General features: G+C 58.1%; 1 protein-coding gene across 1 annotated transcript; it reads left to right on the forward strand.

Annotated features, from left to right (window-relative positions):
• Positions 1–896: 896 nt before the first annotated feature.
• LOC108534273 (probable low-specificity L-threonine aldolase 1) lies at positions 897–11,433 on the forward strand. Its single transcript, XM_017879557.1, is given in 11 exon segments — positions 897–908; positions 1,460–1,594; positions 1,721–1,823; positions 4,386–4,781; positions 7,148–7,231; positions 7,937–8,025; positions 8,544–8,729; positions 9,527–9,661; positions 9,868–10,060; positions 10,583–10,741; positions 10,744–11,433. Coding segments are annotated over 11 exon segments (1,581 nt in total). The 3' UTR covers positions 10,833–11,433.
• The last annotated feature ends 1,811 nt before the right edge of the window (positions 11,434–13,244 follow it).

Raw genomic sequence — 13,244 nt, forward strand, 5'->3', positions numbered from 1 at the left:
TGGGGCTTATGTCACAAGCCCCCCTCCAGCTGGCCCAGTGGCCTCCCACTGCTCAGGGGAGCCGGAAATCTCTCAAGAAGGCCAGGGAGGGGCCTGTCTTTGGGACCCCCAGATCTGACTCTGAGAGGCTGAGGCCAGGCCAGGCCCTGTTCTCCTGGAATCTCCGCCATGTCCTTCTGCACAGGGGTCTCACACGATGCACCCAAGCTGCCTAGGGGTCTCAGGGGCAGGCGATGACGAACTACATGTCCCTCCAGGGTCAGTCACCTGGCAGGTGTTTACTGAGTCCTGTAGCCTTGGCGCTGGGCTAGGCACGCTGGACACAGCAAAGGACGAGGGCGTCTGGGCCCTGCATGCGCAGAGCATCAGCCACACGGAGAAGTCAGAGGAGTAAACAGGCAGCTGTGACCCGTGGGCAGAGGGAAGAAAAGGTGCCACAGGCACCGCAGGAGGAGGGCCACCTCCATCGTCCGCTGGGCTGGGCTAGGAGGGCTTCATGGAGAAAGAGGTGTCTCAGCTAAGATCTGAAGGCGGAGAAGGTGGTGACCAAGGATGCGTGCCGACGGTTGGGGGTTTTCCAGACAGAACGCAGGTGCAGAGGTCTCGGGGTGAAAGACAGGCCAGCACATTCGGGAACAGAAGTGTTGCAAGCCCAAGTGTGGGGCGGGGAGACGTCTGGGAGGCAGAAGGGCTGGATCCCACAGAGGCCAGGGAGGAAGCCCTGCCGAGAGGCCCCACTGCCCCCACGGACAGAGGAGCTCAGAAGTTTGGGAAGAGCTGGGCTGCAGGGGCCAGTCCTGGAGGGCAGGGGCTCAGGAGAGAAGGGAGCAGCTGGCGTGTGGGGCCAGGGCCAGCCTGCGTTGGGGCAGGAGATGACCCTAGGACCTCCAGTGACGATGACCCTTCTGGTGAGAATGTCAAGAAGAACCGCAGAGAGGGCGAGGAAAGAGGGTCGGTGCTGTGACAGCAGTGGGGGAAGTGGAGTTGGCTCCACACAGGGCTTTGGGTTTCTCATCCCAGCCCGAGAACTGTGGCCTGTCCCCAGCTTACCAGTAAGACAACTCAGATCTCAGCTGCAGCCAGGGTCACACACACACATGCATGTGCACACATGCACACACAGAGACACACACGTACACACGCATGCATCCACAAACACACACGCAGGAGCCCAGACAACCCCCCAGAGGCCAAGCTGCGGTCAAAGGGTCCACCCGCCACAGGCCTCACTGCACCTTTCTCTATGAGAGCCCACCCTTCTTGCTCCTCCACACTATCGGACCCCACTGGGACAAGGCAGGGGTGGCCCGGGTGACCTGGGGACTAGATAGGAGGACCTGGAAGAAGGAAACTGTTCTGCCCCAGGTTCCCCCAGGAAGAGGCCACCTATCTGGGAAGACAGCTCTGATTTGGGAGAAAGGGAGAAAGGTCCTGTTGAGTGACCAGTTGTGCCTCTCAGGCAGGGTCCTCGGGCCTCTATGACCCCAACCTCCCTGCCCATCCTCCCACTGCAAGGCTGCTGGAAGCATTGACAGGGAAGCTGCAGAGGGCAGGCTTTGCAGACTGCGAAGCTCGGCAAACAGGAGGCCATTCGGTGATTCTGCCATAGCTGGGAGGGGCCTGGGGTCCATCTGTTTGTCCCCTTTCTCCCCTGACAGCTGCTATCCCTGCCCCCAACCCCTGCCCGGCCAGACCATCCACCTCCCTTCCTTCCCCACAGAGGCCTCCGTTCCCCGCCCCCTACTTCCCAGCAGAAGGTCTGGAGCCGGACAACGAGATAAGGGGCTTGTTTTCTAAGGGCAGGAATTTGGTGCAGTTTGCGGGTCAGGCCCAGAAGGGCTCTGGGGAGGGGAAGGCAGCAAGCCTGTCCATCAGATGGGTGTCCTTGGGACCACAGACCCTGCGGGTACTTAGGATTCCCACCAAGCTGAAGGAAGAGAGATGGAGAGCCCCTGAGAGGTCACCCAGCCCTGGATGTAGCTTTTGGGCTCCATCCCCACCCCTGCTCACTTCCCCAGCCACGCTGGCCCTCAGGGCCACAAATGCAGCAGCTCCTCTCTCCCCCCAGCCTTCACCCCGCTATTCCCTTTGTCAAAAGTCGAAGCTCGGCCGGGCGCGGTGGCTCAAGCCTGTAATCCCAGCACTTTGGGAGGCCGAGACGGGCGGATCACGGGGTCAGGAGATCGAGACCATCCTGGCTAACCCGGTGAAACCCCGTCTCTACTAAAAAATACAGAAAACTAGCCGGGCGAGGTGGCGGGCGCCTGTAGTCCCAGCTACTCGGGAGGCTGAGGCAGGAGAATGGCGTAAACCAGGGAGGCAGAGCTTGCAGTGAGCTGAGATCCGGCCACTGCACTCCAGCCTGGGCGACAGAGTGAAACTCCGTCTCAAAAAAAAAAAAAAAAAAAAAAAAAAAAAAAAAAAAAAAAAGTCGAAGCTCAGCCTAATCACTGCTTCCTCCAGGAAGCCTGCCCTGCTGCCTGGACTGGGCCTGTTAGAGCTGCTCCCTCGCTGCCATCCTCTCACGGCCAGCATCTCGTCCCCCATCCCTGGGACCTGAGCTCTAGAGGGCAGGCCACCTCTGCTCGCCCTAAGTCCCCAGGCCTGGCCTGGAGCTGGCTTGTGGTAGAGGCCTGGCCATGACTGATCTAGGATGGGTGTCCTCCTCACCCTCGCCCTCACCAGACGCTTGGCCCAGGAGCTGTGGCCCCTCCTGGATCTACTTTCTCCTATGGGGGACAGACAGCCCCTGTGGCTCCAAGAAGAGGAACCGCTGAGTGGCAATGGGTGCCTGTGTCCCCTGTGGGGAACCCCTGGGGGGAAGGGCACCCCACAGTCTGGACTGAGTCAGAGTGCACCCCAAAGCCCCTGGGCCCTCAGGGTTCCAAGCTGGGATCAGTAACGACAATGATAATAACAGCCACAGCTGGGCAGGTGGCGGTGGCTCACGCCTCTAATCCCAGCACTTTGTGGGACTGAGGGAGAATGGCTTGGGCTCAGGAGCTTGACACCAGCCTGAGCAACGCAGCAAGACCTTGTCTCTACAAAAAAGACAGAAAAATTAGCCGGGCATAGTAGCACTTGCCTATAGTCCCAACTATTTGGGAGGCTAAGGCGGGAGGCTCACCCAAGCCCGGGAGGTCAAGACTGTGGTGAGGCGTAATCACACCACTGCACTCCAGCTTGGGGGATAGAGTGAGACTCTGTCTTAAAAAATGTAAAAATAGCCACAGTGGGGTGACCACCCTGAGCTTACAGCAAGCCAGGCACTGGGGTCAGAATCAAACACATATCCAGTCACTGAATGCTCACAACAGTCCAATCTGCAGTTGAGGAAACTGAGGCACAAAGCGGCTATGTGGCTTGTCCAAGGCCACACAGCTGGCTTGAACTTCAGCACCACCCTGCTCCCATGAAGGCAGTCTGCCCAGGGCCAGGGGCCTATGGAGGAGGGGCTCCCCACGCACCCTTTTAGCAGTCTCCTGTTAGACTGGGACCTGGGTGGAGCCATTGCCCTGTCCCCCTGCCTGACGCAACGAACTTGCTCAACAAATCAATACTGAAAACGGTAAACGAGGGAAGCTGCGTTTTAGGGGCAGCATGACACGGTGATTTAGGGTTGCCCTCTGGAGACAGCCGCACCCCGCCCCGACCAATTCCTACCCAAGTGGCCTCCAGCTGTCTGTTAGCTCGGCGTCTCCTGTTCCCCGTCTGCAAGGCAGGGATAGCAATAGCGCTCGTCTCCTGGAGTTGTTGGGAGCTTAACTGTGCTAATATTTGCAAAGGGCCTGGGACAGAGCCTGGCACACAGCAAGTGCCACACGAGCGTCTGAGCTATAAAAACTCGCCCGGGGTCAGGTGCAGTGGCTCACGCCTGTAATCCCAGCACTTTGGGAGGCCGAGGCGGGCGGATCACCTGAGGTCAAGAGTTCCAGACCAGCCTGGCCAACATGGTGAAACCTCGTCTCTACTAAAAATACAAAAAAAGAAAAAAAGAAAAAGAAAATTAGCTGGGCGTGGTGGGCGCGCCTGTAATCCCAACTACTCAGGAGGTTGAGACAGGACAATTGCTCGTACCCGTGAGGCGGAGGTTGCAGTGAGTCGAGATTGCGTCGCTGCACTCCGGCCTGGGCAACAAAGCGAGACTCTGTTTCTCTCTCTCTCTCTCTCTCTCTCTCTCTCTCTCACACTCTCCACACACACACACACACACACACAAAAAAAAAACAAAAAACAAACAAACAAACAAACAAACGAAACTCGCTCGGCCTCGGTTTCTCCCTCAATGAACAGAACCTTCTGCTTCAGCATCACGGGCTCGCTGGTTCTCCTCCGCGACGCAGCATGAACTACAACTCCCAGCGTGCCACGCGGCCCGTTCTCAGACGCTCGCGCAGGCACGCCGCGAGGGAGCGCGAACTACAACTCCCAGCGTGCCACGGGTCCCGCTCCCTGGATCCCCGGCCCAAGGCGGCTGCTTCCCAGCTCTAGGAATTCTGGCCGCACCGACCCCGCCACTCCCGCCGCCCTCGCTGGGGAGTACAAAAGTCAGCAGCTCCCGCCGGGATGGGGATCCGGGCGCTGCCCGCGCCATGCTTCGCAGACTGGCCCGAGCGACGGCCCCGGTACATGGGGCTCTCCGGGCGCGGGGGTCTGGGAGCCTCGCGGGGGTCGCACCCCCGTGGTGGGCCTGCGCAGCGACACGGTGACCACGCCCAGGCCGGCCATGAGGCGCGCCATGTCAGAGGCAGTCGTGGGGGACGACTACGGCGAAGACCGGCGTGCAGGCCGGGGGTCGTGGAGGCGGCAACAGAGCGCCGTCCGTGGTGGACTGGGACGCAGGGGAGGTGGCTCTGCTGGCGCTTAAAATCCATTTATGCCTAGTGTTCCATTATTGGAACGCTAAGCATCTGGGAGGTATTTATATCCTACTGCTCAAGGTCATCGCCAAGGTCTGATGGCAACAATTCAAAAAATTGCAACCTCCGACATAAATGGGTTTAATGAACACCTGCCACAGGATAGACTTGCCCTCTGCGTGCCTGCCGCTGTTATCTGAAAGTTAGAAATGCAGATTCCGGCCGGGCACAGTGGCTTATGCCTGTAATCCTAGCATTTTGGGAGGATCACGAGGTCAGGAGTTTGAGACCAGCCTGGCCAACATGGTGAAACCCCATCTCTACTAAAATACAAAATTAGCCGGGTGTAGTGGTGGGCGCCTGTAATCCCAGCTTCTCAGGAGGCTGAGGCAGGAGAATCACTTGATCCCGGGAGGCAGAGGTTGCAGCGAGCCGAGATCGTCCCACTGCAGTCCAGCCTGTACAACAAGAGCAAGACTCCATCTCAAAAGAAAGAAAGAAATAAAGAAAGAGGCCGGGCGCGGTGGCCCAAGCCTGTAATCCCAGCACTTTGGGAGGCCGAGGCAGGCGGATCATGAAGTCAGGAGATCAAGACCATCCTGGCTAACACGGTGAAACCCTATCTCTACTAAAAATACAAAAAGAAATCAGCTGGGTGTGGTGGTGAGCGCCTGTGGTCCCAGCTACTCGGGAGCCTGAGGCAGGAGAATGGCATGAACCCGAGAGGCGGAGCTTGCGGTGAGCCGAGATCACACCACTGCACTCAAGTCTGGGCGACAGAGCAAGGCTGTGTCTCAAAAAAAAAGAAAGAAAGAAAAGAAATGCAGATTCTCAGGGCCCGCTGAGGAGAACCTGCATTTCTACAGGCTCACCAGGTGGTTGTGTGTGCCCTGCATTGTCACCCAGCTGCCCCCTGAGATGGGTGAGGTCCAGTCTTGCACAGGAGGGCTCTGAGATGTGGAGGGAGGTGCTCCAGGCCCCATACTTAGTAATGGCAGAACCAAGGTTTGAACCCGGGTCTTCTGACTCTGAAACCCATAACTGTTCTCCTGCACTGCCTTCCCCCACAGAAGGCAAACGGAAAATAGATGTAGAAAGGGGCAGGTTCTACAGGCTGCACCTCACAAGGAATGGGTTCTAATAACCTAGGGAGTGTCTCCAGGGTACAGTGACCCCCAGCCCCAGCCCTGGGTTGTGAGTTGCCATAGTGAACCACTTTGACTGTTGCGGTGTGCACACCCCTCAGCTAGGACAGGACAAGCCATGGGGTCGCCAGTTGGATCCTGAGGTCCCGTCTGTTAAGGGGTGGCTGGGGCTGAGCATGTATCCAGCTGCCGCCTCGTGTTGCCGGAGATGCTGACCTCCATGCTCCCAGGCAGCCTCACATGTCTACAAGTCACTGCCACTCAAGGAGAGGCTGGGGAGGTGCTTGAGTTGACGGGAGTCTATAGAAGGTGCCCTGGGAAGCAGAGGATGGGGAGAGGCTGTGGCTCATGAGGAAGGGTCCTTCCCAGAGGAACCCTCCTGCAGGCTGAGTGGAAGCGTCCCAGGCAGGGAAGGAAGTGCCGGCTCACAGGGCAGGGGCTTCAGGAGCAGAAGCAGACTAGTGAGAAAGGTCTTCAGGACTCAGGTGGGTATGTGGCAGGAGTGGAGCGTGCAGGAGGCTCTGAGGAGCTGGGGGCAGAAGCCAGGTCACGCCAGCCCTGAGTGTCATGCTAAGGACTTGATGCCACAGTTGCAGGGCACCACAGTGGGCTTTACAGCAAGAGTGGGAGCCTTCCTCACCCTCTAGCTGCACCCTCATGCCCTGTCCAGTCCCCGAGTCACCCCTCCTGATGAGGAAAGGAAGTCAGCAGAGAAACCACAGGCCCCACCTGCAAAGGGCTGAGGGGAAAGGAAGTGAGACAGGTGTGAGGCCTGCCAGAGACGGGTTCAAACCACAAGAGAGGTTCTTGGGGGGAGCGGGGAGAGGCCATGGCCCTGGGGAGGTGGGTGCAGAGTTCACTGAGGGCCCTGTGGAGCTGGGTGCAGAGTTCACTGAGGGCCCTGTGGAGCTGGGTGCAGAGTTCACTGAGGGCCCTGTGGAGCTGGATGTGTGGTTCCTAAGCCCACAGAGTGTGCAGCTGGTGGACGGGGCTCCAAACCCACTTGGCTGCTCACCGGAGCCTCGGGCTAGGGGCCTCACCTGGGCTCAGGGCATGCTCTGGCCCAAGTGACACAGGGAAAGCAGTGTGGACGGTGCTGACACCCGAGTGTGCAAGCACAATGGCTTCCCTGTCCCTCCACAGAGCTGCAAGAAATGCCTGTGGAGCTGCTAGGGCTGGAGCGCACCCTCTTTGTGCCCTCCAACACTATGGCCAACCTCATCTCTGGTGAGCGCAGGGTGACTTCTGTCTACCCAGCAGGTCCTCAGTGCATACGGGGAGCTGTGACACTCGTGGACCACATTCCTGCATTTCTGTTTGGTTCAGCCGGTGGGGAGCCCTGGAAAGAGATGGGGAGGAAGAGAGTGGGGACTGCAGGTCTGCTCCTCCCCAGCTCCTCTTCCGAGGGTCCCCAGGGCCTTTGGGCCAACGCCAGGGACCTCTCCACACAGCTCTGGCTCTGGGTTCCTGCAGCCATGCCCTCCTCTCACCCCTCAGGCCTGTCCTCCGGGCTTCCCTGCTCCTGCCTCCCCTCAGTAAACCATCCCATGATTAAACACTGCCAGTTTCCCAGTGTGTGTGCGCCATCTGTTTCCTGCCAGGGTCTGACTGCTGCAGGTGCCTTGGCAGCTTGTCCACCAAGAAGCAGCATTGCAGCAACTTCTCCAGCAGGTGATGCTCTGTGGAGGGGCCTCAGGGCACAGGTGTGCAGGCTGGGCGTGGCCCAGCGATTCCCAGCACAGCGTGGCCATCCTAGACTTGTGTGTTTAATGGGATGGTTTTCCAGCACATGGCACTGAGGTGTCTTGAAGTTGCTGTTTCCTTGCCGGCCTCAGGCACTTGAGTTGGCTGTAGCCTTAGGGCTCAGTCTGGCCACACTGAGCAGGGCCACATGCCTCCAGACTCAGTGCCAAGACCTGCCCTGCTTCTCAGTGATGTGTCACTGCCAGTGCCAGGGCTCCCAGCTCCTCCTTGGGCAGGAGTGCCACCTCCACATCTATGAGCAGGGTGGGGTGGCTCAGGTAAGGAGCAGGCACTGCTCACCTGGGGCCCTGGGCATCCTTCAGCCAGTGCAGGCTGCTCAGGGGTAAGGCACCAGACTGAGACCTGCAGAGGGAAGAAAGGGACAGCCACGGAGAAGCTGGCTGGGATGGTGGCCTCTCCAGGGGAGGAAGGAAGGAGAGCAGAGCCCCAGATTTGCCACATGGGGGCGGCAGCGGCTGGGGCTGGCCCCAGGCTTGCCGGGCAGACACCTGGGCGGTGCTTGGTGCCTGCTGCCCTCTAGTGGGCACTCAGAGCACTCCCGCGCTCCGGACGGGAGCCAGACAGCGGCATCTGAAGAGTTAACAGGGGAGGGGCCCAGTGCCCCCCAGCTGTGACGTCTGTCCAGGTGCACAGAACAGAGGAAAGGCTCCAAGGCCCAGGGCTCAGGGGAGCCAGCACAGGACTCAGGGTCTGGCTCCTTACTCCAGAGGAGCCCCCCACTCCGCCAGGAGGTGCCCCTGGACCCCTCAGCCCTCATCCCCTCCCTGACCCACAGATTGCTAGAGTGTACTCCCACTCCCTTCCAGACCTGCCCCATGGCACCCTGGACCTGGCTGAGCTGGAAAGGATGATCACACGGGGCGTCCGGAGCCCCTACCACCAGGTCTGCGAGCTCATTTGCCTGGAGAACTCACACAGCACCTTGGGGGGCCGGGTCCTCTCCATCGACTACCTACGCCAGGTAGGCCCTGCCCCACTACTGTGCGCCCCCCACCAGCCTGATCCTGGCTTCCTGTGCCCCTGGCCCATCCTGGGGTTCAGTCCCCTCTGATTTGTGCCATGGGCACCCATCAGTGGCCAGACCTGTCACAGGAAGGACACATGTATGGTCCTAGGCTGAGACACAAAGGGAATTATTGCCCCAGGCCAGGGCCCCTAGTACCTGCACCAGCCCAAGAGCAGAGATGCCCCCACCTCCAAGCCCCGAGAGCCTAGTCCCAGAGCAGCGCCAGGGCCTGCTGCCTTGGCCTGGAAACACACGCCCCATCAGGCTGTAGGAACAAGCGCGTGTGAGTGCCCTCCACCTGGTCCTTGCCACCCACATACGAGGTGAGGAGGCCACAGTGTCTGAGCTCTGCTGTTTACCAGACACTAATTAGGCAGCAGCCTAACTCTCCAAGCCTTGCGTTTCTTGCCTGTGAAACGGGAGCAGTGGCGTCTCCCTCGAGTTGTCGTGAAGCCTAAATGAGGTGACACATTTACCCTTGGCCCATGGCTAGCATTTGGCCCATGGTCAGTGTGCGACAAAGCTGGGTTAAGTGTGCACCCCCAGCCCCTCCCAGAGCCCAGCACGGAGGCTCAGGCAGCACAGCCTGACTGCTCAGGTCCCAGATCGCCAGAGCCAGTCACCAGCCAGGTCTCCTGATCCCTCATGATTCCTCAGGCAGCTAATCCCAGACCCTTCTTCCCTCTATGCCTCCCTCAGGCCTGGCCCCTCTGACTGCCTGCACCTCGTCCCCAGGTGCACCTCATCTCCAGGTGCACCTCCTGGCCCAGACCTACAAGGCCCGAGTCCACCTGGATGGGGCCCAGCTGATGAACATGGCACTGGCCCTGCATGTCCCACCACCCACATTGTGGAGCACTGTGACTCTGTCTTTCTGCCTCTCCAAGGTGGGAAAGCCCTGGGCTGGCCTCCCACAGACAGGTGGGGTGGGGCGCCCCAGCAGGAGGCAGTGTTGGATTCCTGAGCTCCATCCCTGGCAGCCGGCCCCAGGTTCCCCTTTAACACCTCTGCAGACAGGGCTATGCATCTGTGCCTACCCTGGCCCAAGGACAGGGATGTGTGCTGGCAGGAGTCTCTCCTCTCCACCTCCCAGGGCCTGGGTGCCCCAGTAGGGTCCCTGGCTGGGAGGCCCAAAGACTTCATTGAAGAAGCCTGGTGCCTCCAAAAAGCCCTGGGTGGAGGCGTGCACCAGGTGGGGGTGCTGGCCGCGGCGGCCCTGGTGGGACTGGCTGACACAGAGCAGGCACTGCAGCGGGACCACGGGAACGCCCAGAGATTCACCAGAGGTGCCTGGACAGGACACCCCACCCTTGCTTCCCTGTGCTTCCTCTGACTTGGCCTGAGCTGTGCTGTGGGGGGTCCCCCAGCAGGTCTGCAGGCTTCTGGACCCTGGGACTCAGGGTGGCCATTGAGTCACTAGGGCGGGACCCAGGGCACCAGCTGCTTCAGCAGGCCCTTCTCAGTGCAGAGTCCAGCCTGAGGAAGCCCTCGGTGGATGGCCAGGATTGTAATGTCCGCAGCGTCTGGCAGAGCCTCTAACCCGGGTCTTGCATCTATTCACTGAGTCCTCCAACAACCCCCGACGTCCCTACTTCACAATGAGGAAACAGAGGCCCAGAGAGGTCATAGGTTTGTCTGAGATCACACAGCTAAACGCAGCAGAGCCCAGTCTGTGTGACTGCAAAGGTCAGGCTCTTCCTTCCCCCACTGCAACTGGACTGCCCCCTGCCTCCTGGGTGACCTCTCTGGGCAATGGGGTCAGGGTCAGAGCCTGGGGTGGTCTCCACTCACCTCAGGACCTGGCCCAGGACTCCAGGAGCTGGTGTTGTCCGTCTGCCCCCTTGATCCCACCTTCATGGAGACAGACATGGTGATGGTGAGCGTGGCTGGGTTGCGGGCTGGGAGCGCTGATGAGATGGCCCACACTGGCCACGTGGTGTGCATGCCGCTGTTCCTATGGACAGAGCAGTCGCCGTGTGGCACCGCGACATCTGGGCACAGGACACTGAACTGGTGCTGAGGAAGTGGGAGTTTGTGCTGAGGCCATTGGAGTCCTGAGGATGGAGTGGCTGGACCCTGTGCCGTGGGTGGGATGGAAGCAGGGAGTGGAGGTGCTCCCAGCAAGCAGGGAGTGGAGATGCTCCCAGCAAGCAGGCAGCAGAGGAGGCCTTACCTGCTCCTGGGGCTCTTTGATCCCCTTCACCCCCACACCACTCAGGGTCAGGACCTCCCTGTGCTTGTTAGCACACCCTGAGTTCCTCCAGTGGCTGGGACAGGGTGCAGGGACAGGAAGGACACCCTTCTAGCTCCCATCACCAGAGCTCGGGAGGCAGCAGGGCGGGCCTCACTCTGGGTCACAGAGGAGCCTTTTGTTCAGGGCCGCGTGGTCAGTGACAGCTTCCTGAGTTCAGGAAGGGAACTGTGAGAAGGAAGCAGTAAGGGATATGGTAACTTGATGGTGAAGGCTTTAACTGCCGTGGTGAGGGATTTCCACTTTATCTTGTGGTCCTCTAATACGTCTTTTCCTTTTTAGGAAATAAATTACTCAGGGCCGGGCATGGTGGTGTGTGAGCCACCAGCACTTTGGGAGGCCGAGGCAGGCAGATCACTTGAGGTCAGGAGTTGGAGACCAGCCTGGCCAACATGGTGAAACCCAATCTCTACTAAATACACAAAAATTAGCCAGGCATGGTGGTGCACGCCTGTAATCCCAGCTACTCGGGAGGCAGAGGTGAGAGAATTGCTTGAACTGGGGAGGTGGAGGTTGCAGTGAGCCAAGATTGTACCACTGCACTCCAGCCTGGGTGACAGAGGAAGACTCCATCTCAAAAAAAAAAAAAAAAAAGAAAAGAAAAGAAAAAGAAAAGAAATTACTCTGCTTAACAAAATAATATGTCTGTATTGTAGATGATTTGGGAGTAACTCTCACTTTTAGCAATTCTTAGGGTAATTCAGGCAGACTCAGTCCAAAAAAAAAAAAAAAAAGCCAGGCATGGTGGGGTGTGCATCTGTGGTCCCAGCTACGTGAGCACCTGGGGTAGGAGGATCACTTAAGTCCAGGAGGTGGAGGCTGCAGTGAGCCGACATCATACCGCTGCATTCCAGCCTGGGCGACAGAGGGAGACCCCTCTCAACAAACAAACAATCTGATAGTACTGAAGAGCCTGCAAGGCAGTCATGAATTGTGAGGTCAAGATCTGGGAGAAGAGGGAACCTAGACAGGTGAGCCTGGCATTGGGGACACTTTTCCTCTACACAGCTGCTTAGGAGCTGAGGAACGGAGCAGAGCTTTTCACAGGCACACAGGGCTGAGGGGCAGACTGAAGTTCAAGGCCTGCTGAAAGACCCTGGTAAGCGTCCCCTAACCCTCAAACTTTGGGTTGGGTTGGCTCCCTGAGGGGCCACCCACTAGGAGTAAGGGCAATTGGAAGTTGACCGACCGTCTGGCCACCTGCCAGAAGTAAAGATCTGTCTTCTCTGGAGGAAGATGACGCCTCCCAGAGCCTCCAATTCCCTCTACAGTTATTCATATGGGATGCCCCCACTCAATCAGAAATAACCAGTCATACAATGGGACGAGATGGGATTGAAAATGAGAAAAAAAAAAATGGACAAAAGAGGCCAGGCATGGTGGCTCACGCCTCCAATTCCAGCACTTTGGGAGGCAGAGGCGGGCAGATCACTTGAGGTCAGGAGTTCGAGACCAGCCTGGTCCACATGGTGAAACTCCATCTCTACTAAAAGTTAAAAAAAAAAAAAAATTAGCTGGGCGTGGTGGTGCAGGCCTGTAATCCTAGCTATTCGGGAGGCTGAGGCAAGTGAATCATTTGAACTCAGGAGGTGGAAGTTGCAGTGAGCCAAGATCACACCACAGCACTCCAACCTGTGTGACAGAGCAAGACTCTGTCTCCAAAAAAAAAAAAAAAAAAAAAAAAAAAAAAAAAAAAGAACAAAAGAAACAGACCCTTAGGTGACCCAGATAATGAAGTGGCTTGTGCCTGTACTCCCAGCTACCCAGGAGGCTGAGGTGGGAGGATCACTTGAGACCAGGAGTTCAAGGCTGCAGTGAACCATGATCATGCCACTGCACTCTAGCCTGGGTGACAGAGCAAGACCCATCTCTAAAAAAATAAATAAATAGCTTGAGTGTGGTGGGTCACGCCTGTAATCTCAGCACTTTGGGAAGCCAAGGTGGGTGGATCACTTGAGATCAGGAGTTCGAGATCAGCCTGGTCAACATGGTGAAACTCCATCTCTAATAAAAATACAAAAATTAGCTGGGCATGGTGGCACACACCTGTAATCTCAGCTACTCTGGAGGCTGAGGCAGGAGAATTGCTTGAATCCAGGAGGCAGAGGTTGCAATTAGCCAAGATTGCCCCACTGCACTCCAGCCTGGGTGACAGTGAGACTCCGTCTCAAAATAAAATTAATTAATTAAATTAAATATTCTAGGCTGGGTGTGGTGGC

This window comes from Rhinopithecus bieti, unplaced genomic scaffold (genome assembly GCF_001698545.2).
Source record: "Rhinopithecus bieti isolate Rb0 unplaced genomic scaffold, ASM169854v2 scaffold_9899, whole genome shotgun sequence".
Lineage (NCBI taxonomy): Eukaryota > Metazoa > Chordata > Mammalia > Primates > Cercopithecidae > Rhinopithecus > Rhinopithecus bieti.